Source organism: Balaenoptera ricei, chromosome 10 (genome assembly GCF_028023285.1).
Source record: "Balaenoptera ricei isolate mBalRic1 chromosome 10, mBalRic1.hap2, whole genome shotgun sequence".
NCBI classification, from domain to species: domain Eukaryota; kingdom Metazoa; phylum Chordata; class Mammalia; order Artiodactyla; family Balaenopteridae; genus Balaenoptera; species Balaenoptera ricei.
Genome location: NC_082648.1, coordinates 7,993,082 through 8,014,862, shown reverse-complemented (window position 1 = coordinate 8,014,862; position 21,781 = coordinate 7,993,082). Strand labels below are relative to the sequence as shown.

Sequence of the window (21,781 nt, the reverse complement as noted above, 5' to 3'; positions counted from 1 at the left end):
ATCTCCCTGTGCTATGCAGCTGCTTCCCACTAGCTATCTATTTTACATTTGGTAGTGTATATATGTCAATGCCACTCTCTCACTTCGTCCCAGCTTACCCTTCCCCCTCCCTGTGTCATCAAGTCTATTCGCTACATCTGGGTCTTTATTCCTGTGCTGCCCCTAGGTTCTTCAGAACCTTTTTTTTTTTTTTAGATTCCATATATATGTGTTAGCATACGGTATTTGTTTTTCTCTTTCTGACTTACTTCACTCTGTATGACAGAACCTAGGTCCATCCACTCTGTATGACAGAACCTGGGTCCGCAAATAATTCAGTTTCGTTTCTTTTTATGGCTGAGTAATATTCCATTGTATATATGTGCCACATCTTCGTTATTCATTCATCTGTCGATGGACACTTAGGTTGCTTCCATGTCCTGGATATTGTAAATAGAGCTGCAGTGAACATTGTGGTACGTGACTCTTTTTGAATTATGGTTTTCTCAGGGTATATGCCCAGTAATGGGATTGCTGGGTCGTATGGTAGTTCTATTTTTAGATTTTTAAGGAATCTCCATACTTTACTCCACAGTGGCTGTATCATTTTACATTCCCACCAACAATGCAAGAGGTTTCCCTTTTCTCCACACCCTCTCCAGCATTTATTATTTGTAGATTCTTTGATGATGACCATTCTGACAGGTGTAAGGTGATACCTCATTGTAGTTTTGATTTGCATTTCTCTAATGATTAGTGATGTTGAGCATCCTTTCATGTGTTTGTTGACAATCTATATATCTTCTTGGAGAAATGTCTCTTTAGGTCTTCTGCTCATTGTTGGATTGGGTTGTTTGTCTTTTTGGTATTGAGCTGCATAAGCTACTTGTATGTTTTGGAGATTAATCCTTTGACAGTTGCTTTGTTGGCAAATATTTTCTCCCATTCTGAGGGTTGTCTTTTGGTCTTGTTTATGGTTTCCTTTGCTGTGCAAAAGCTTTTAAGTTTCATTAGGTCCCATCTGTTTATTTTTGTTTTTATTTCCATTTCTCTAGGAGGTGGATCAAAAAGGATCTTGCTGTGATTTATGTCATAGTGTTCTGTGTTTGTTTTCCTCTAAGAGTTTTATAGTGTCTGGCCTTACATTTGGGTCTTTAATCCATTTTGAGTTTATTTTTGTGTATGGTGTTAGGGAGTGTTCTAATTTCATTCTTTTACATGTAGCTGTCCACTTTTCCCAGCACCACTTATTGAAGAGGCTGTCTTTTCTCCATTGTATATTCTGGCCTCCTTCATCAAAGATAAGGGGACCATTTGTGCGTGGGTTTATCTCTGGGCTTTCTATCCTGTTCCGTTGATCCATATTTCTGTTTTTGTGCCAGTACCACACTGTCTTGATTACTGTAGCTTTGTAGTATAGTCTGCAGTCAGGGAGCCTGATTCCTCCAGCTCTGTTTCTCTTTCTCAAGATTGCTTTGGCTATTCTGGGTCTTTTGTGTTTCCATACAAATTGTGAAATTTTTTGTTCTACTTCTGGGAAAATACCATTGGTAGTTTGACAGGGACTGCACTGAACCTGTAGATTGCTTTGGGGGGTAGTATAGTCATTTTCACAATGTTGATTCTTGCAATCCAAGAACATGGTATATCTCTTCATCTGTGTGTGTCATCTTTAACTTCTTTCATCAGTGTCTTTTAGCTTTCTGCATACAGGTTTTTTGTCTCCTTAGGTAGGTTTATTCCTAGGTATTTGATTCTTTTGGTTGCAGTGGTGAATGTGAGCGTTTCCTTAATTTCTCTTTCAGATTTTTCATCATTAGTGTATAAGAATGCAAGAGATTTCTGTGCATTAATTTTGTATCCTGCTACTTTACCAAATTCATTGATTAGCTCTGTAGTTTTCTGGTAACATCTTTAGGATTCTCTATGTATAGTATCATGTCATCTTTTCCAATTTGGATTCCTTTTATTTCTTTTTCTTCTCTGATTGCTGTGGCTAGAATTTCCAAAACTATGTTGGATAATACTGGTGAGAGTGGGCAGCCTTGTCTTCTACCTGATCTTAGTGGAAATGCTTTCAGTTTTTCACCATTGAGAATGATGTTGGCTGTGGGTTGTCATATATGGCCTTTATTATGTTGAGGTAAATTCCCTTTATGCCTGCTTTCTGGAGAATTTTTATCATAAATGGGTGTTGAATTTTGTCAAAAGTTTTTTCTGCATCTATTGAGATAATCGTATGGTTTTTATCCTTCAGTTTGTTAATATGGTGTATCACATTGATTGATTTGCATATATTGAAGAATCCTTGCATTTCTGGGGTAAACCCCACTTGATCATGGTGTATGATCCTTTTAATGTGCTGTTGGATTCTGTTTGCTAGTATTTTGTTGAGGATTTTTGCATCTATGTTCATCAGTGATATTGGCCTGTAGTTTTCTTTTTTTGTGACATCTTTGGTTTTGGTATCAGGGTGATGGTGGCCTCATAGAATCAGTTTGGGAGTGTTCCTCCCTCTGCTTTTTTTTTAAAAGAGTTTGAGAAGGACAGGTGTTAGCTCTTCTCTAAAGGTTTGGTAGAATTTGCTTGTGAAGCCAATTGGACCTGGGCTTTTGTTTGTTGGAAGATTTTTAATCACAGTTTCAATATCAGTGTTTGTGATTGGTCTCTTCATATTTTCTATTTCTTCCTGGTTCAGTCTCAGAAGGTTGTGCTTTTCTAAGAATTTATCCATTTCTTCCAGGTTGTTCATTTTATTGGCATATAGTTGCTTGTAGTCATCTCTCATGATCCTTTGTGTTTCTGCAGTGTCAGTTGCTGCTTCTCCTTTTTCATTTCTAATTCTGTTGATTTGAGTCTTTTCAATTTTTTTCTTAATGAGTCTGGCTAATAGTTTATCAATTTTCTTTATATTCTCAAAGGACCAGCTTTTTGTTTTATTGACCTTTGCTATCATTTCCTTCATTTCTTTTTCAATTATTTCTGATCTTATCTTTATGATTTCTTTCCTTCTGCTAACTTTGGGGTTTTTTTTGTTGTTCTTCTTCTTCTTTCTCTAATTGCTTTAGGTGTAAGTTTAGGTTGTTTATTTGAGATTTTTCTTGTTTCTTGAGGTAGGATTGTACTGCTATAAAATTCCCTCTTAGAACTGCTTTTGCTGCATCCCATAGGTTATGGGTTGTCGTGTTTTCATCGTCATTTGTTTCTAGGTATTTTTTGATTTCCTCTTTGATTTCTTCAGTGATCTCTTGGTTATTTACTAGTGTGTTGTTTAGTCTCCATGTGTTTGTATTTTTCACAGATTTTTTTCCTGTAATTGATATCTAGTCTCGTAGCGTTGTGGTCAGAAAAGATACCTGATACAATTTCAATTTTCATAAATTTACCAAGGCTTGATTTGTGACCCAAGATATGATCTATCCTGGAGAATGTTCCATGAGCACTTGAGAAGAAAGTGTATTCCGTTGTTTTGGGATGGAATGTCCTATAAATATCAGTTACGTCCATCTTGTTTAATGTGTCATTTAAAGCTTGTGCTTCCTTATTTATTTTCATTTTGGATGATCTGATTGGTGAAAGAGGGGAGTTAGAGTCCCCTGCTATTATTGTGTTACTGTCGATTTCCCCTTTTACGGCTGTTAGCATTGGCATTAAGTATTGAGGTGCTCCTATGTTGGGTGCATAAATATTTACAATTGTTATATCTTCTTCTTGGATTGATCCCTTGATCATTATGTAGTGTCCTTCTTTGTCTCTTGTAATACTCTTTATTTTAAAGTCTATTTTGTCTGATATTAGAATTGCTACTCTAGCTTTCTTTTGATTTCCATTTGCATGGAATACCTTTTTCCATCCCCTCACTTTCATTCCACATGGGTCCTTAGGTCTGAAGTGGGTCTCTTGTAGACAGCAAATACATGGATCTTGTTTTTGTACGCATTCAGTCAGTCTATGTCTTTTGGTTGGAGCATTTAATCCATTTACATTTGAGGTAATTATCGATATGTATGTTCCTATTACCATTTTCTTAATTGTTTGGGGTTTGTTATTGTAGTTCTTTTCCTTCTCTTGTGTTTCCTGCCTAGAGAAGTTCCTTTAGCAATTGTGGTAAAACTGGTTTGGTAGTGCTGAATTCTCTTAGCTTTTGCTTGTCTGTAAAGGTTTTAATTTCTCCATTGAATCTGAGTGAGATCCTTGCTGGGTAGAGTAATCTTGGTTGTAGGTTTTTCCCTTTCATCACTTTAAATATGTCCTGCCACTCCTTTCTGGCTTGCAGAGTTTCTGCTGAAAGATCAGCTGTTAACCGTATGGAGATTCCCTTGTGTGTTATTTGTTGCTTTTCCCTTGCTGCTTTTAATATTTTTTCTTTGTATTTAATTTTTGATAGTTTGATTAATATGTGTCTTGGCATGTTTCTCCTTGGATTTATCCTGTATGGGACTCTCTCTGCTTCCTGGACTTGACTGACTATTTCCTTTCCCATATTAGGGAAATTTTCAACTATAATCTCTTCAAATATTTTCTCAGTCCCTTTCTTTTTCTCTTCTTCTTCTGGGACCCCTATAATTAGAATGTTGTTGCGTTTAACGTTGTCCCGGAGATCTCTGAGACTGTCCTCAATTCTTTTCATTCTTTTTTCTTTATTCTGCTCTGCAGTAGTTATTTCCACTATTTTATCTTCCAGGTCACTTATCCATTCTTCTGCCTCAGTTATTTTGCTATTGATTCCTTCTCGAGAATTTTCAGTTTCATTTATTGTGTTGTTTATCATTGTTTGTTTGCTCTTTAGTTCTTCTAGGTCCCTGTTAAACGTTTCTTGTATTTTCTCCATTCTATTTCCAAGATTTTGGATCATCTTTATTATCATTACTCTGAATTCCTTTTCAGGTAGACTCCCTATTTCCTCTTTATTTGTTTGGTCTGGTTGGTTTTTACTTTGCTCCTTCATTTGCTGCGTATTTCTCTGTCTTCTCATTTTGCTTAACTTACTGTGTTTGGGGTCTCCTTTTCACAGGCTGCAGGTTCATAGTTCCTTTTGTTTTTGGTGTCCGCCCCCAGTGGGTAAAGTTCATTCAGTCAGTTGTGTAGGCTTCCTGGTGGAGGGGACACCAGTCCCCTGTGTTCTGGTGGATAAGGCTGGATCTTGTCTTTCTCGTGGGCAGGACCACATCTGGTGCTGTGTTTTGGGGTGTCTGTGAACTTATGATTTTAGGCAGCCTCTCTGCTAATGGATGGGGTTGTGTTCCTGTCTTGCTAGTTGTTTGGCATGGGGTGTCCAGCACTGGAGCTTGCTTGTCATTGAGTGGAGATGGGTCTTAGTGTTGAGACGGAGATCTTTGGGAGAGCTCTCGCCGATTGATATTACGTGGAGCTGACAGGTCTCTGGTGGTCCATTGTCCTGTACTCTGCTCTCGCACCTCAGAGGCTCAGGCCTGACACCCTTCCAGAGCACCAAGACCCTGTCAGCCACACGGCTCAGAAGAAAAGGGAGAAAAAAAAAGAGAAAAAAATAATAAAATAAAGGTATTAAAATAAAAATTTAAAGAATCTTATTAAAGTAAAAAAAATTTTTAAGTAATAAAAAAAAAAGAAGAGAGCAGCCAAACCAATAAACAAATCCACCAATGATAACAAGCGCTAAAAACTGAACTAAGATAAACATATAAATCAGAAACTAGTCAGTCACATACAGCAAACCCCAAGTCTACAGTTGCTCCTAAAGTCCACCGCCTCAATTTTGGGATGATTAGTTGTGTATTTAGGTATTCCACAGATGCAGGGTACATCAAGTTGATTGTGGAGATTTAATCCCCTGCTCCTGAGGCTGTATGCAGAAATTTCCCTTTCTCTTCTTTGTTCACACAGCTCCTGGGGTTCAGCTTTGGGTTTTCCCCCTCCTCTGCATGTAGGTTGCCCTCTGGTGTCTGTTCTTCACTCAGACAGGGGGCGTTAAAGGAGCGGCTGATTAGGGGGCTCTTGCTCGTTCAGGCCAGAGGGAGGGAGGGGTGTAGAATGCGGGCTGAGCCTGCGGCGGCAGAGGCCAGCATGACGTTGCAACAGCCTGAGGCATGCTGTGTGTTCTCCAGGGGAAGTTGTCCCTGGATCACGGGACCCTGGCAGTGGCGGGCTGCACAGGCTCCCGGGAGGGGAGGTGTGGATAGTGACCTGTGCTCGCACACAGGCTTCTTGGTGGCGGCAGCAGCAGCCTAAGCATTTCACGCCCGTCTCTGGGGTCTGTGCTGATAGCCAAGGCCTGCGTCCGTCTCTGGCGCTCGTTTAGGTGCTGCTGAATCCCCTCTCCTCACGCACCCTGAAACAATGGTCTCTTGCCTCTTAGGCAGTTCCAGACTTTTTCCTGGACTCTCTCCCAGCTAGCTGTGGCGTACTAGCCCCCTTCAGGCTGTTTTCATGCAGCCAACCCCAGTCGTCTCCCTGGGATCTGACCTCCGAAGCCTGAGCCTCAGCCCCCACCTGCCCTGGTGGGTGAGCAGACAAGCCTCTCAGGCTGGTGAGTGTTGGTCGGCAACAATCCTCTGTGCAGAAATCTCTCCACTTTGCCCTCTGCACCCCTGATGCTGCGCTCTCCTGCATGGCCCCAAACCTTCCCCCCCGCCCACCCCCTTTCTCCACCAGTGAAGGGGCTTCCTAGTGCGTGGAAACTTTTCCTCTTTCACAGCTCCCTCCCAGAGGGGCAGGTCCTGTCCCTATTCTTTTGCCTCTGTTTTTTCTTTTTTCTTTTGCCCTATCCAAGTACATGGGGAGTTTCTTGCCTTTTGGGAAGTCTGAGGTCTTCTGCCAGCATTCAGTAGGTGTTCTGTAGGAGTTGTTCCACATGTAGATGTATTTTTGATGTATTTGTGGGGAGGAACGTGATTTCCACTTCTTACTCCTCTTCCATCTTTAAGGTCTTCCTCCATCACTTTTTAAAATGATGAGTCCCAGTGGCTGGCATATTACTCAATAAATATGATGAATTAATGAATGGATGGAAAGGGACAAATTCATGCATGTCACTGAAATCTGAGTTTTTTTCCCTATAATTAATATCTGGAATATTCTACCTAAATGGAAGTGAAAAACACATACCTGAAGCTGACTTTATTTTTAGAAAATATTACTATATAGTTGGAAAACTCAAAAGCATCATTTGAAATGTTCCCATAAAACAAGTTAGTGAAATATAAAATGAATATTCAAAAATCAATGGTCTTCATATGAAAAATCAAAAACCCTTTAGGATATATAATAGAAGATACCATTTAGAGTAGTAACAAAAAGGATAAAATAACTCAAAATAAACTTAACAAAGTAGTAAAAAACTGTGTGAAGAAAGCATTAAAATATCCCTGAAGCACACACAAAGGGACTTAAAAGAATGGACAGACAAGCAATATATTAAATGGGAAAATTCAGTACTTTATAAAAATATCAATTCTCTCCAATTTAATGCAACTCTAATAAAACTGACAAAAGATTTTCTTTTATCCTGGAAAATCTGGATTCTAAAACTGTTATGGTAAAATAAACAAGAAGATTCTGGAAAACTCTAAAAAGCAAAAGCACTGATGTAGGGCATGGAAATTAGAAGACAGACATGACAAAGTATTAGAATACACTGAATTTTTTGATAATATAAACAGGTGCCTGTTTATATTACATGACTGGATAGTTAGACCAAAGGAATGGAACAGAAAAACAAGAAATAAACCAATGTATATATGGAAGTTTAGTATTTGATGTAAACAACATCTAAAAAGCAGTGAGGCAATAAATGATGTTTGAACAAGTAGATAGTCATCTGAAAGTGGAAAAAGTTGGAGCCAAACCTCACATTGTACACCAGGATAAACATCAAATTGATCAAAATGTAGATGTAAAAAAAATACCATAAAAGCTCTAGAAAACAATATAGGAGAATTTCTTCCTTACCTTGGATTGGAGACCTTTTGAAAGTTGGTTCAAAATCCAGAAGCCAAAAAAGAAAGATTTTAAAATTCACCTACATGAAAATAAAGTTTCCTGCATCAATTTTTTAAAAGTCATAAGCAATGTCAAAAGACAAATGAAGAAAAATCACAACACAAAGAGCTAATTTTCTTTGGGTATAAACTCGCAGCTACCAGAAAGGGAAACAAATAAGAACAGCAACACAAAAATATAAAATGAAAAATGTATAATTGAAAAATAAAAGGTTTTGACCAAAAACTTTGCAGATAAATAAATATACATGGCTTTTAAACATATAAAAAGATGCTGTTTCACTCATGATAAAACAAAGTCAAAACTACTATTTTCACCTATCATTTTGCACAATTCTAAAAGTTGGGCTTGTTCTGCTGATAAGGCAGTTATGAAACAGTTTAAATAAATGGTGTCAGCAATGAATATGTCTAGCTTTGGGTGGATAGAAGTCATTAGAAATACATTTGGTTGAACCATGAGCATTCACATGCCTCTCAAAACTGAAAGGAAATGTGCCTTCCTTACTGATACAGAGCTGACTCTCCACCATACTCCTGACCCCTCCCACCCCTTCTACTCTGACCTCAGTTGCTTTTACATGGATTAGAGATGGTGCAGAGGTCTCCCTGACCCCGAGGAGGACCAAAGGCCATATGTACCTGTCTGAGTAGGCTGGGGAACTCTGAGGTGGGGAGGAAGGACTCAAACATTTCTATTGTATTTAATTTCAGATACCCAGACCACAACCCTACCCAATCCTGTGGGGAGAGGAGGAATCCAGATTCAATTGATGAAGGTTACCAAAGGGGAAAGGTAGGAGAAGATTGATAAATTAGGAGGTTGGGATTAACATATACACACTACTATATATAAAATAGATAATCAACAAGGACCTACTGTATAGCACAGGGAACCCTACTCAATACTCTGTAATAACCTATATGGGAAAAGAAGCTGAAAAATAATAGATATATGTATACATATAACTGATTCACTTTGCTGTACACCTGAAACTAACACAACATTGTAAATCAACTGTACTCCAATATAAAATAAAAATTAAAAAACAAACAACCAAAAGAAAAATAAATAAATTCAGTTAATGAGATCTGAGCCTAGGGAATTTGAACTTAATTCTGGTTCAGCAATGTGGATTGTCTTGTTGGATTGACATGGTCCTAGCTCATAAGGGTAATGATCACTTAGTTGAGTTCACTGCTTGCTGAGTTCCCCTAGAGTAACCCATGTGGGTCATAGTAGGGGACATCACAGGTCTTTGTAAGTTTTATTTTTAACGTGACTTTGTTTCTCTTGCACCTGATACTTTTGGACAAAAGACATAGGTGCAAGTATGGGATGATTGAAGAAAATGTGAAGTTATAGCTACTGCAGTGGGACACACTGAGTTTTTGGAGGTGGAGACAGAGCATCAATTCCAGCACCTGGGAAGAGAATACCCCAGGAAGTCTGGGGAAAGGAGGAATGTTAGTATCTTTGTCTTTCAAGAATTTGAAAAAGAATAGATACTTGTATGTGTCCAACTGAACCAGTTTGCTGTACACCTGAAACTAACACAACATTGGTAATCAACGGTACTCCAGTATAAAATAAAAATTAAAAACACACACACACACACACACACCCCTAGATCTTTTCTCATGAAGTTATATGCCCCAGTGCAGTTTTCTCAAACTGTTTCAAGTGCCCTAATTTTAAATCAATGTTGGGTCTACCAGCCTCCACCAAACAGTTCTAACCATGATTTTATTGTACTTCCTCTGAACTCTTCCAGAAAGTCTATTGGAAATAGGAAGAGACAGTGTCAGTTCTGTACCTCTCAGACAAAACTCCTGCAACTGTTCCAGTGTCTTCCCCACACTTACTCATCCTCTCTCAGTGGGCTACATACATGGCACCCAGCTGTTGGCCTGGACAAACAGGACAGGTTGAATGAGCTTTCCTTAGAAATTCCCTCAAAAAAGAAAGACTAGCCTCAATTATTCGAACTGAACTGGGCCTCCTAAGGTAGACCAGCCAGCTGGAGGGCTACATCAGGGGCATTGTCAGTCTGTGCCCTAAGACTGATGTGTAAGTCCTGCTTGGGAACTCCAGCAACTGCATATAGCATTTTTTCCCAAGGCACACCCTTGGAATTGTACCTCTTGTGTGGAAATAAGGCATTAACCTGCCTCAATTGCCAAAATACAGTGACTAGCACCTTAGGGGTAGTCATGAGTCCTGAACATGTTTAAGGAAATACCATCAGTAAATCACATAGTTCTCAAACAGCTAAGACAGCTCCCAAAAGAAGCTACCCTTGGTTATTTGGGGAAGCTTCTCAGAAAGACAACTGGCTATTTAAGTACACTCTTCGGGGAGTGTGAAAATAAAGGGAAACCTCACCTTAAATGGAGTCAGGAAGCCCTGAAGGGAGAGCTCTCACACATGTAACACTCAACCAGAAGGAAAAAGGAAGATAAGAATTATTTTAACAGGGTCTGTTTGTATAGAATTCTTTGCATAAAATTCAGTCTCAACTTCTTATCCATGATGATAAGAATGTTACTTCTCTTCTGGTCCAAGGGAGGACATTTTTCACATGGGAATTTCATCTGCTTTTAAGAAAAGGAAGGAACAACACCTTTCCTGTTGCCTCTCTTGAATTGTAATTCTCTGCTATTCCAGAATAAACCCATTTTGCTGGTAAAACAACTATAACTGGCTATTTTAGTTTTGGGTTGATGGTAGTTTTGCCTATAACAGGAACAATACAGTTAGAATAGTTGGTACAAAATTTGTTCTGGACTTACCTGAAATGATCAATATCACCAACCTTCACCCTGGAAGGCATTCAGATCAGCCTCAGCTCACTGGCCAGGGTTGTTAAGAATGTTAGAATTATCAACTATACTTCCATAAAACAAATTTTTAAAAAAGAATGTTAGAATTGACCTGTGTGGGCAGTCACGTGGCTGCCGCCTCCCACGCGTGGACATGGCGCTCGATCCCGCAGCATCTCAGACATGTCGCAAAAGATGTTTTGATCCCTAAAATAATAAGACAAAAGGCCCGAGAGAGATGTTCTGAACAAGTTCAAGATTTCCGTAAATGTTGCAAGGGCTCTGGAATCCTCATGCTAGTAAAATGCCGGAAAGAAAATTCTTCATTGAAAGAATGTGTAACTGCTTACTATAATGATCCAGCCTTTTATGAAGAATGCAAAATGGAGTACCTGAAGGAAAGGGAAGAATTCAGAGAAACTGGAATTCCTACCAAGAAAAGGCTGCAGAAGCTTCCCACAAGCATGTCGGCAAATATTCAGATGATACTCAGGAACGCCAATGTTCATGGAAATCACAATCACCTGAAATGATGGACTCAGGGAAGTGTGTTTGTTTTATCCTTAATTATGGAATTAATTTTATCTGAAATAAAGATTTTTTTTTTAACTTAAAAAAAAAAGAAGTTAGAATTGCCTTAGCCTTTCTCCTTATGAGCTTAGGTAGAGTCTGTGCAGTCACCAATACATCCTACTATACCTGAATTATTGTCTTAAACTGCATACAAAAGTCAATAAATAAACAAGAAAAAAGGCTCTGGCTTTCTAAGGTAGACCCTGGTGGCTTATGGATTCGTTTAGCTGGTTGGGTCTAGGACCCTGGGAAGGGCATAGGTGAGATCAGTACATTAGATTGACCTCATCTGACTGCTGGGAGTCCTGTTGATAGTTGTGTTAATTAAATGCTAAGAAAAATTGAACAAATTTGGTCTAAGTTCCTAGTGGTCAGCCTAATCAGAGTGGCCCACTAAGAAACATATTTGTGAGAAAGTTCATCAGAAACCAAGATGGTGTAGAAATAAGGTATGGATATTGTTGAGAGACAGTTGTTCATAAGTCCTTGGCATTTTTGCATGTTTAATAGATGAGCCATCAGCTTTTGTTCTGGGCTGTCTTTTCAAGGGTACTTTTATAGCAAACAGACGTGGAAGTAGAGGGAACTTCTGTTTTGTTTAGGAGCAGGGAGCAGATTTGTTTGTTGTCCAGTGTAAGAGACAATCTGTCCTTCTAGGGCAAAGATCAGGCAGGTTTGTTTGCAGCCCAATCTTTTTTTTTTAAGGTGTTTCCTAAGCTTCTGATTCCTCAGCTGTGACTCCAACTCACTGTATGTGCAGCAATCACATGACTGGCTGACCCAACTCCAGTGGGACTAGGGCATTGGTGGGAGGAGTCCAAGGCATGTAACTCACACTGTTTGCTGTTCTGGGAATAATAAGGTCCCTACTTCCAAACCAAGAGTCTTGTGCTTTTTTGCCAGGATCCATGAAATTGTGGTAGGCTAACCTGTTAGCTTGCACGTTGCAAGTGGGGACTATCTCAGACCTTTCACAGTAAGAGAGAAAGAAGTTGAGGTTACATAACTAGGGAGAGTCCCATCTTATAGGGCCTCATAGATCAGGCTTTGGTTCCATTTTCTTCTACAAACCTTGATTGGCTTCTACAGTACCGGCAACCACTCTTCCTTATTTTCTTTCTGCGCGTGTTCAGCACTTGATGTTTCTTTGTGTATAACTAACACTGTGCCCCAAATAAGAAGCTTAGAAGACCCATGTGAATATTTTTACAAAGAAAAAAAAAGAGAAAAGGAACAACATTTACAAAAGCGATCCATCAAACTCCTGGATGAAATAATGAATAATAAAATGCACACCCTTCCCATTGTCCCTTTGTTTCCCATTTTCCCTTCCTATCTTCCCTTCTCATTTTTCCTTTCCATCTTTCCTTCCTGATAGGGCGGTGTCAGGGGCAGTCTGTGGCGGAAGAGCCACACATGGAGGCTCCTTAGAGGATGGCAGGGTGCTGAGGAAGGAAATGGGAGTCGGGCAGAAGCACATTCGAGGTGGACGGAGGGGCTGGCAGGTGGAGGAGACGTCTAGTACTGGTTTGGAGATTCATTCTATTGAGCAAATTAAATGAATTGAGCAAATAAATAAATGTATTGCAGATAATAACAGCCACGTTTCTCTCAACTGGAAAATGTACTTACAAATATTGAAAAGTAGAAGGCCAGAATAACTCTAATGTATTAGATTGGAATTAGAGATATCAGTGTGGACTCACCAATATAGATGTATGTGTCTATCTGTCTATCTATCCATCAGTTGTCTATGCACCTTTGCTAACATTCCAGATCTTGACTTCTAAATACTATCTTCTTCTTAAAGAAACAAAGAATCCTTGGAGAAATGGCTAATTCTAGTCCTGAGGCAGGGAAAGTACAAGATGAGCCCCTACATTTATTCACTTAATAAATATTAATTGAGCACTGATTCAGTACCAGGCATTCTTTTAGGTGTGGGGAATACAAAATCTTTGCCTTCATTTTAGTGGGGAAATCAATCAACAAACAAAGTATGTATATATAAATATATACTTTTATATTTAATATACATTTAATAAATTTAATGTATTATTATAAATACATATTATATATGTATACTATATATATAGAGAGATATATATGTATACTACTATATACAGTTTATCTTAAGAGGATAAATTAATGCCCTGAGAAAAGAAAGCAAGGAACATGAATAGGGCATACTCCAGAATAATTCAATTTAAAATAGTAAGGTAGGGAAAGACCTTAACTTTTTTGCTGTTTGTTTGTTTGTTTGCTCTTCCAGTTTTATTTAGAAAAACAAATCCAGGTCCCAGTATCCCCACACCCTCCCCCACCTCAGTCATAATTTAAATAACTGACAGAGTTGGGGGTCAGGGTCAGGTCAGGTCAGGGGTGGGAGGGGAGAAGAGGCCACGACAGGTATCACAGTGCCTACTTCTTGTCCATCCTTTTCTTGGCCTCCAGCTTCTTACCGTGCTCTCCTGCGTGCTTCCTGGACATGGGACCCTCAGCCCTGCTGCCCCCGGGCCCACCTGCGCCCCCCACGGATCTCTGTGAGCCTGCCGGCTGCCGGGTACTCCTCGTGGTTCTCCCTGAGCAGGCGGCCCACCTCCACGTGGGTGTGCAGCCTGGGGGTCAGGGCGATCAGAGGACACCTGATGGTCTGCAACACACACTGGTTGCCCGGCCCAGCTGTCCAGTCCGTCGTGAGCACCTCGACACAGATCTCACCTTTGGTGCCCACATTGGGTGGAATATCTTGGTCAGGAAGTAGCCCTTGGGTGGGGAGGCAGGGAAGTCCTTTCCCAGCAGGACTTTCATGCAGAACAGGCTTCCCGCATATGGGGTCCCCTCTGGGTCCTCAATGGTGACCTGCAGGTCAGTGAGGTCCTCTTGGTTGGGAAAGACCTTTGATGCCATTGGGCAGCAGTCAGCATCTTCCAGCATCGTCTCCTCCTTGATACCAGGTGGATGATGTGGCGGACAGGTCCTCCACGTTGGAGTTGAATAGTTGACATTTAAGAAAGGCTTGAAGCTGATGAGGGTGTGAACCTTAAAGATTTATGGAGAAGAGCTTTCCATGCAGAGGAAATAGCAAGTGAAAAGATCTTGAAGTATGTAAATCATACTGTAACTCTGCAGGATTCTTCTTCGCCTTGTGAGAGGAAGAGAAGAAATTCTGGCATGCCTAGGTTCTAGGTCTGTAATGAAGGAGGCTGTTTTTAATATAAGTTGTTAAGATTTTGTTTAAAGAGTGTCCTGAAACACATGTATACTTCTTTATAATTCCAAGGCTTGGCATAATGAGAAAGGATGGGAAAAGCGGAGTACAGGAGAGTGTGGCTAGGTCTCCATGGCTGAGGTGGCCTGCTGTCCCTAGAAATAGTTCTAGATTAATACAGTTTTCCATTTATTTACGCATACTTATTGCACACTTACTGTGTTTCAGTAGGTGTTACTGTGGTCTTCCCCGGAATACCCTTGTAAACAACCAGCTTCTGTCCTTAGAGAAGACATAGCACAATACATATTTGCAGAATTAATATATTCCAACAGAAGTGTCCATTTCTTCTCTAAAGCAGAAATAATGGAACATTTAAAGTGGATTGACGAATATACACTATTGATACTATGTATAAAATAGATAACTAATGAGAACCTATTGTAGAGCAGAGAGAACTCAGTGCTCTGTGGTGAACTAAATGGGAAGGAAATCCAAAAAAAGGGGATATATGTAAAAAAAAAAGTGTATTCATCTTCTTGAAATACACATAAAATTGATTAGACATTTGACAATGAATTTCAGAATTCGAAGTGAATTTAGAGATCATCTTGTTTTATAAAGGGAGCAAAGTCTAGAATTTTGAAGTCATTTTCCTAACAGTGGTGAACTAGGAGAATAGAACTCAAATGGCCTAATTACCAAGCTAGTCTTTTTTTAAGTGCACACAGATCACCTGAGATTCTTGGCAAAATGCAGATTCTAATTCAGTGGATCTGGGATGGAGTCTGAGAGTTTCTAACATGCAGCCAATACTGCTGGTCTAGGGACCACAATTTGAGTAGAAAGGCTTTACACCACCCAGATAGGTATCAATTAGTACAAACTAAACAATACTAGCATTTTTCTAGCTTCAAGTGGCTCTAGGTAGTGGTCTCCAGTGTTGATCCATGAAACATAGATTAAACAACAAGTACACAAATATTCACTTTGAAACCTGCATCATAAAAGAAAAAAAGCTTTTTTTTACAATTCTCATGGAAATTTACTTTTTAAATATCATGTATTACAACACACATACATGGAACTTAACATCAAAAGTGTAGCCAAGGAAGCTCACCCACTTGGATTTAGAAAACCCAATTAGGATAGCTCCAAGATGGCAGAAGGGTAAGACATGGAGATTACCTTCCTCCCCACAAATACATCAAAATTTTAATGCAAAGAAATGCAGTTTTATTCCCACGAGGAAAGTCTTCACGTCCCTCCTTGCATTCCTTATTTTTCAGCCTTAGTTTCTGAGTAAAACTATATGTTAGTGAATCTCCCGAAATCCTGTCTGGATTCTGACTTCCCATCTTTGAAGATAGTTGGGCATAAGCATTATCTGTGGCAGCTGTATTATATAACACCTCAATTTTTAGAACAGATTTGGCACTATTTTCAACAGCAGATATTATAAAATTCTTTAGAAAACTAAAATCTAATTAAGATTTGTTGACAAAAATGGCAACAACTAGCACAAGCAAATATATATATATATTTTTTTAATATTTTATTTATTTATTTATTTATTTATGGCTGTGTTGGGTCTTCGTTTCTGTGTGAGGGCTTTCTCTAGTTGTGGCGAGCGGGGGCCATTCTTCATCGCGGTGCGCGGGCCTCTCACTATCGCTGCCTCTCTTGTTGCGGAGCACACGCTCCAGACACGCAGGCTCAGTAGTTGTGGCTCACGGGCTTAGTTGCTCCGCGGCATGTGGGATCTTCCCAGACCAGGGCTCAAACCCATGTCCCCTGCATTGGCAGGCAGACTCTCAACCACTGCGCCACGAGGGAAGCCCACAAGCAAATATATTTTTTCCTAATGTTTAGAATGCTGCTTCTTGCTGTTCTATTGACCTGTCATAGGAATATTTCTATGGGTTGATTTAAAGTTCATGGCCAAATAATGACTAATACTGCATCATAACAGAACTTGGATCGATGCTTGTACTGTTCTGTGCAGGACACTCCCATCTGCCTTCTTTCCATAACCCGCTACATGAATTTAACCTTCTCTGATGACCAAAACACTGTCACCTTTAGCAGTGAAGAATCCAGTGAGATTTTCCAGGTTAACGGTGACAATCATTTACTGGTCCAGTGTTCAGACCTACATTTTTCCAGGTAATAGAACTCTACCTGTGAGGGAGATGGATGTTTGCCAGTAAAAAAGTCAGACTATCTGTTCAGTTATGTACAAAGTGATATTTTACCATTTTGCATATTTCCATGTTTACTCTTTCTCTCATTGATATTTTCCACTCAGGAGCTGAAAACTAAAGTTATTTTGTAAAGACCTACTTACTCTTAAGGATAACTGGATAACTGAGAAGTTTTTTGAGGTATGTCACTGTTAGAAAGTATTCTGATATTTTTATTAAAGTACATTATTTTTTTAATGTTTTTATTGGAGTATAATTGCTTTACAATGGTGTGTTAGTTTCTGCTTTATAACAGAGTGTATCAGTTATACATATACATATATCCCCATATCTCTTCCCTCTTGCATCTCCCTCCCTCCCACCCGTCTAGCTGGTCACAAAGCACCGGGCTGATCGCCCTGTGCTATGTGACTGCTTCCCACTAGCTAGCTATTTTACATTTGGTAGTGTTTATATGTCCATATATACACTAAATTACATTATTAAAGATTCTTATGTCGTCTGAAAACCCAGTGATTACATTTAGCCTTATTCCCTGATAGTGAAGGTATAAAACAAAGTACATTAATAATGGAAATAAGAGAAACAATAAGTGCTTCAATTATTACTACAGGATAAATGGATGGATTTTCTTACAATTTGCTGTTCTTTCTAGGCTACCCTGAGGTATAATGTGCTACTACCTAAGAAAGAATCTGGATTTTCCCTTTCCTTGGAAATGGTAAAGAAAAACTCTTCAGACATATTCCAGAGTAATCTTGACCTGACAGTAACCCTCAAGTAAGTGTCCCATTTTGATATCAAGTCTCAGGTTAGAGAGAAAGTGGCACATCAGAAAAGAATTATTTTAAACAGTAGCAAAATAACAAAATATCAAAAACACTAATTTGAAAAGACACATGCACCCCAATGTTCATAGCAGCATTATTTATAATAGCCAAGACATGGAAGTGACCTAAGTGTCCATCAACAGATGTATGGATAAAGAAGAAGTCCATGGATGGACTTGGAGGGCATTATACTACGTGAAATAAGTCAGACAGAGAAAGATAAATACTGTATGATATCATTTATATGTGGCATCTAAAAAATAAAACAAACTAGTGAATATAACAAAAAAGCAGACTCACAGATACAGAGAACAAACTAGTGGTTACCAGTGAGGAGAGCGGGGAGGGGCGATATAGGGATGGGGGAGTGAGAGGTACAAACCATAGAGGCTATAAGATAGGCTCAAGGATGTATTGTATAACACGGGGAATATAGCCAATATTTTGTAATAACTGTAAATGGAAAGTAACCTTTAAAATTATATAAAATTTTTTTTAATTTTTAAAAATATTAATAATGTTAGTCATCATGAGTTCACATGTTGATGGTGATATTTCTGTAGCATAGCCACTTTATTGCTCTCTGTGCACACAGCACAACTTAGTACATCTTCAACTAAATCAAAGCTAGAATTATGCAAATATAATTTGTACTGTATGCAATTTGAAAGCTTCTGCCACACTAATACTCCAGCAATGCAACCACTTTTTTGTGTGGAATCACTGTCAGTTTTGGACAATGGAGATACAATTTTTCTTTCTAAAGACAAACACAGGAGGGCCGATAAGAGAAAACCTACAAATGCTTATTTAATTATAACTGTACAGAGCAAAATTTAAAATTTTTTTTCAGAGTAGAAAAGCAAAATAATTCTCTTGAATTAAAATATAATTTATAGGCACCAAAGAGTTTTAATCTTGGTTAATATGTGAAACACTGAGTAAAATTAGTTTGGGGGATTTTTCTTAGGATTTCCAAATGAAAATCTGTTGCACCTCAGTGCTAAGAACGGAATACACTGCTCTTAACTTCATGTCCCAAAGTCAGGGATATAACCTAGAAAATCTCTTGGGGCATATCTGTTGTATGATTCTGCCAACATCCTGCTTTCTAAACAAAGGTCTCTTTTAAGTGTTGTACAAATCTAACACTAACATGAGTATATGGAGCATAAGTTTAAAAGTTTTGTCTATAAGTTCTTACTTTGAGGCCTCAGGTAAGCTTAAAAGCAGGACTGGGGGAGATTCTAGGTCCAGATCATTCATTCTTTACTCCAACTTACGTTGCTTTGAATCATTTCATCCATGATCACTCTAATTGTTTCCAGACGTATGAGAATGACTGTCTTCAGATCTTTCCTCTCCAGCTTTTGCCTCTCCTCCAGACTTACAGCAAGTTGGTATCTATGTACTCACACCCTTGACATAAGATTGTCACTCTTCTAAAATGATGTCTTAGCTAGTGTTTTGTTTTTAAATGTCAGATACACTGGAATTCACAATAACTCCAGTTGGTCCTTGTTGTTGTAAAAATGCTATCAGGCTTTACTCCTGTCATGTCATTCATTGAGGAGGTAAATAAGAGAAGCCCAATCTCTCAGCCCAGAAAAAGCAGTAGTATGTTGATGAAATAATTGGTTAGCAAAACCAAGCCATGGGATTCTTCACTTAAACAAACTTATGCACAATTCACATTTATATTTTTGCCAGAACAGTGGAGGGATGGGTTCTTAATTTGTAGCAATTAGCAGTCATTATTTCCCATAGTTCATAACCTATTTTTTAAATTAATTCCTACTTGTGCTTATGAAAGCATCATGGCACAAGGGAACATTCATAAAATAAATTCCTGACAATTGGTTAAAGAAAAAACATGAAACATTCAATCTGGAATGGTACTCTTTCACATCTATCTCTCCCTCTCTTTAAAGCTTGAAAGCAATGGCCAAGTAACGAAGAGTGAATTCAAGAATGACCATGTTCTTTTCTACCTGGAAAATGTAAGTTGACAATAATTTTTTCCTCCGTGGCTTTCTTTTTCTTCTGAGGGTAATTGGATGCTTCTATTTCTTATAGATATACATGATAGGGCTTGTCAAAAATTCATGAGGCATTAAAGATGATCAGTTTTCTTTCATCCCACTAAACATCTTCTCCCGGTTAACTCTTATGCTATTTCATATATGCCTTGGCTACCTGACTAGATGATTCTCAAGTTTAGAAACATCATTTCTCTGTTTTTTATTCCTCACAGTATCTAATATAGTCTGGTCAAAGATGTATAATTCTTTTATAGTTTGACTTGAACTCCAGCGGAGGCTGGCATGAGTTCCAGGGTCATCCTTTCTATGTATACCTCATTAACCTTCACATAAATGCCTACATTTTTATAATGTTTTCAACTAAATTTCGTGCACCTCAATATAATCAGTGAAATTTAACATTTTATACAATTTAATGTTACTTAACTCATTATTTTGTCATTATATTAGATCATGATACCCTGGATTTATTTAATTGGGTAGAACATAAACTTCTGGAAATAATTTGCTCTGTGATTTTCTTTTTTGTAGACTTGCTCTGATGTGTTTATAATTTGTATCTTTACAGGTTTGTGGTACAGCAAAGAGTTTCACCTTCTCCGTTGAGCAGAGTAACCATGTGTCAAACATTAAGCCAGCCCCAGTCATGGTCTACGATTATTATGAAAAAGGTAGGCAAGCAACAACCATACTCTAGAACTATTGAACATGATATCTGTATCTAGGATTCCCTGAGCTACGTAATTTTCCAAAATCATCCTCAGTCTTCAATATCTGCTTTTACTTTATATATTGATTTTTTTACTCCATGATATATATAACTTCTGACTGGGCTATTTTCTATTTACCAGAGTTTTTCAACACCTAGAATCCTTTTGATATAATGCAAAGGAGCTCACCTTTAACTTGAAATACAAACTAGCTAAGCTTCCAGGTCTTGTTGCTGTTGTTTTTGTTGTTAATGGCCGAGACTTACCATTTCATGTTGCCTCTTTAATTTGAGAAGAGGAGCAAGCCATATTCTGAAATGTTATAGGAAAATATCTGGATAGATTAGGTTTCAAAACAATTATTAAGATGTTGTAAAGAAGATAAAAATTTTCCCTGGAAGGTTAGTGGTATTAGCTTCTCGTTGAATGTCATGCAAAGTTTGTCAAGAAGTCTTTGAATTCTGGCTGTGTCACCAACTAATTAAATGTACTTTGTCAAGTGCCTTAAACTTTAATAGGATATTCCTGGATTTAGAAAATAGATGTGATTGACACTCTTGCAAAATTATTGGAAAGGTTAGACTTAGTGTGTCTCTATTGTCTGACATAATCTGTTTATAGAAAGTTGGAGATTTGATAAGGATGAACTTTCCTTTTATTTTCCAAATGAATATGCCCTTGCTTCTTACATCAGCAGTGCTTCCATTTCCCAGTGAGCCAAAACAAAGCACGCAAAAAAGTAAGGAAATTACATGCATCTTAGACTGTTAAAAATACATCTGGTAAGAAAATGAAAACCTAAGAAGATAAAACAATAGATGAAGCAAAGAGAAGTCTCTCGTACTTCACAATGTCTATATAATTACGTTCATTAGATAAGTACTCTGATAGGTACTTACCTGATAGGTACATTAAGATCTTTATTAATGTCTTTAAGACAGCTTTAAAGAATTTTAAGCTATATATGTGCTTTTTATAAATGTTTCATTTTTTTTAAAAAAAAAACCTCTTATCTTTGTTTTATAAATTGATAGGTTATTAAATAAGTATGTACATATTTTATACACATGGTATATATTAATATGTATATATTTGTGCATGTTTGTATATAAGTGTTTATCTACAATAAATAAATAAATGTGTATATGTATATATATACACACACATATTATATATATACATATACACATTTATTTATTGTTTGAACTATATTTTTAAGTCCCAGGTAGAAAACAATTTACTTTGAACAAACTCATTTTTCTATATCAAACCTGGAAGAAAACCATGAACTACCTCACATCCTGAATAGTCTGCATTCTGCTTGCTATGACTTCTTATCAGATTTTGTTTCTTTACTATTCCATTAAATGCTGTGCTTTTGCATCAGAGTCTATGATTTTCTTTTTTTTCAATGCATCATTCATAATTTT

General features: G+C 38.1%; 1 protein-coding gene and 2 pseudogenes across 1 annotated transcript; 2 read left to right on the top strand and 1 right to left on the bottom strand.

Annotated features, from left to right (window-relative positions):
• Positions 1-10,935: 10,935 nt before the first annotated feature.
• On the top strand, positions 10,936-11,314 carry LOC132372829 (COX assembly mitochondrial protein homolog; annotated as a pseudogene).
• Positions 11,315-13,766: 2,452 nt separating this feature from the next.
• Positions 13,767-14,291, bottom strand: LOC132372828 (ubiquitin-conjugating enzyme E2 S-like; annotated as a pseudogene).
• Positions 14,292-16,606: 2,315 nt separating this feature from the next.
• LOC132372827 (ovostatin homolog 2-like) lies at positions 16,607-21,067 on the top strand. The gene is made up of 6 exons (XM_059934943.1): positions 16,607-16,731; positions 18,810-18,816; positions 19,111-19,173; positions 19,531-19,599; positions 20,210-20,312; positions 21,018-21,067. Exons 1-6 carry the CDS (start codon positions 16,607-16,609, stop codon positions 21,065-21,067), a joined length of 417 nt encoding a protein of 138 aa, XP_059790926.1.
• The last annotated feature ends 714 nt before the right edge of the window (positions 21,068-21,781 follow it).

Coding starts and splice junctions, on each gene's coding strand:
- LOC132372827 (XM_059934943.1), top strand. CDS start 16,607: ATGAATTTAACCTTCTCTGATGACCAAAACACTGTCACCTTTAGCAGT. Junction 19,600..20,209: donor TTCTTTTCTACCTGGAAAAT/GTAAGTTGACAA, acceptor GTATCTTTACAG/GTTTGTGGTACAGCAAAGAG. Junction 20,313..21,017: donor CTACGATTATTATGAAAAAG/GTAGGCAAGCAA, acceptor TTTATTTTCCAA/ATGAATATGCCCTTGCTTCT.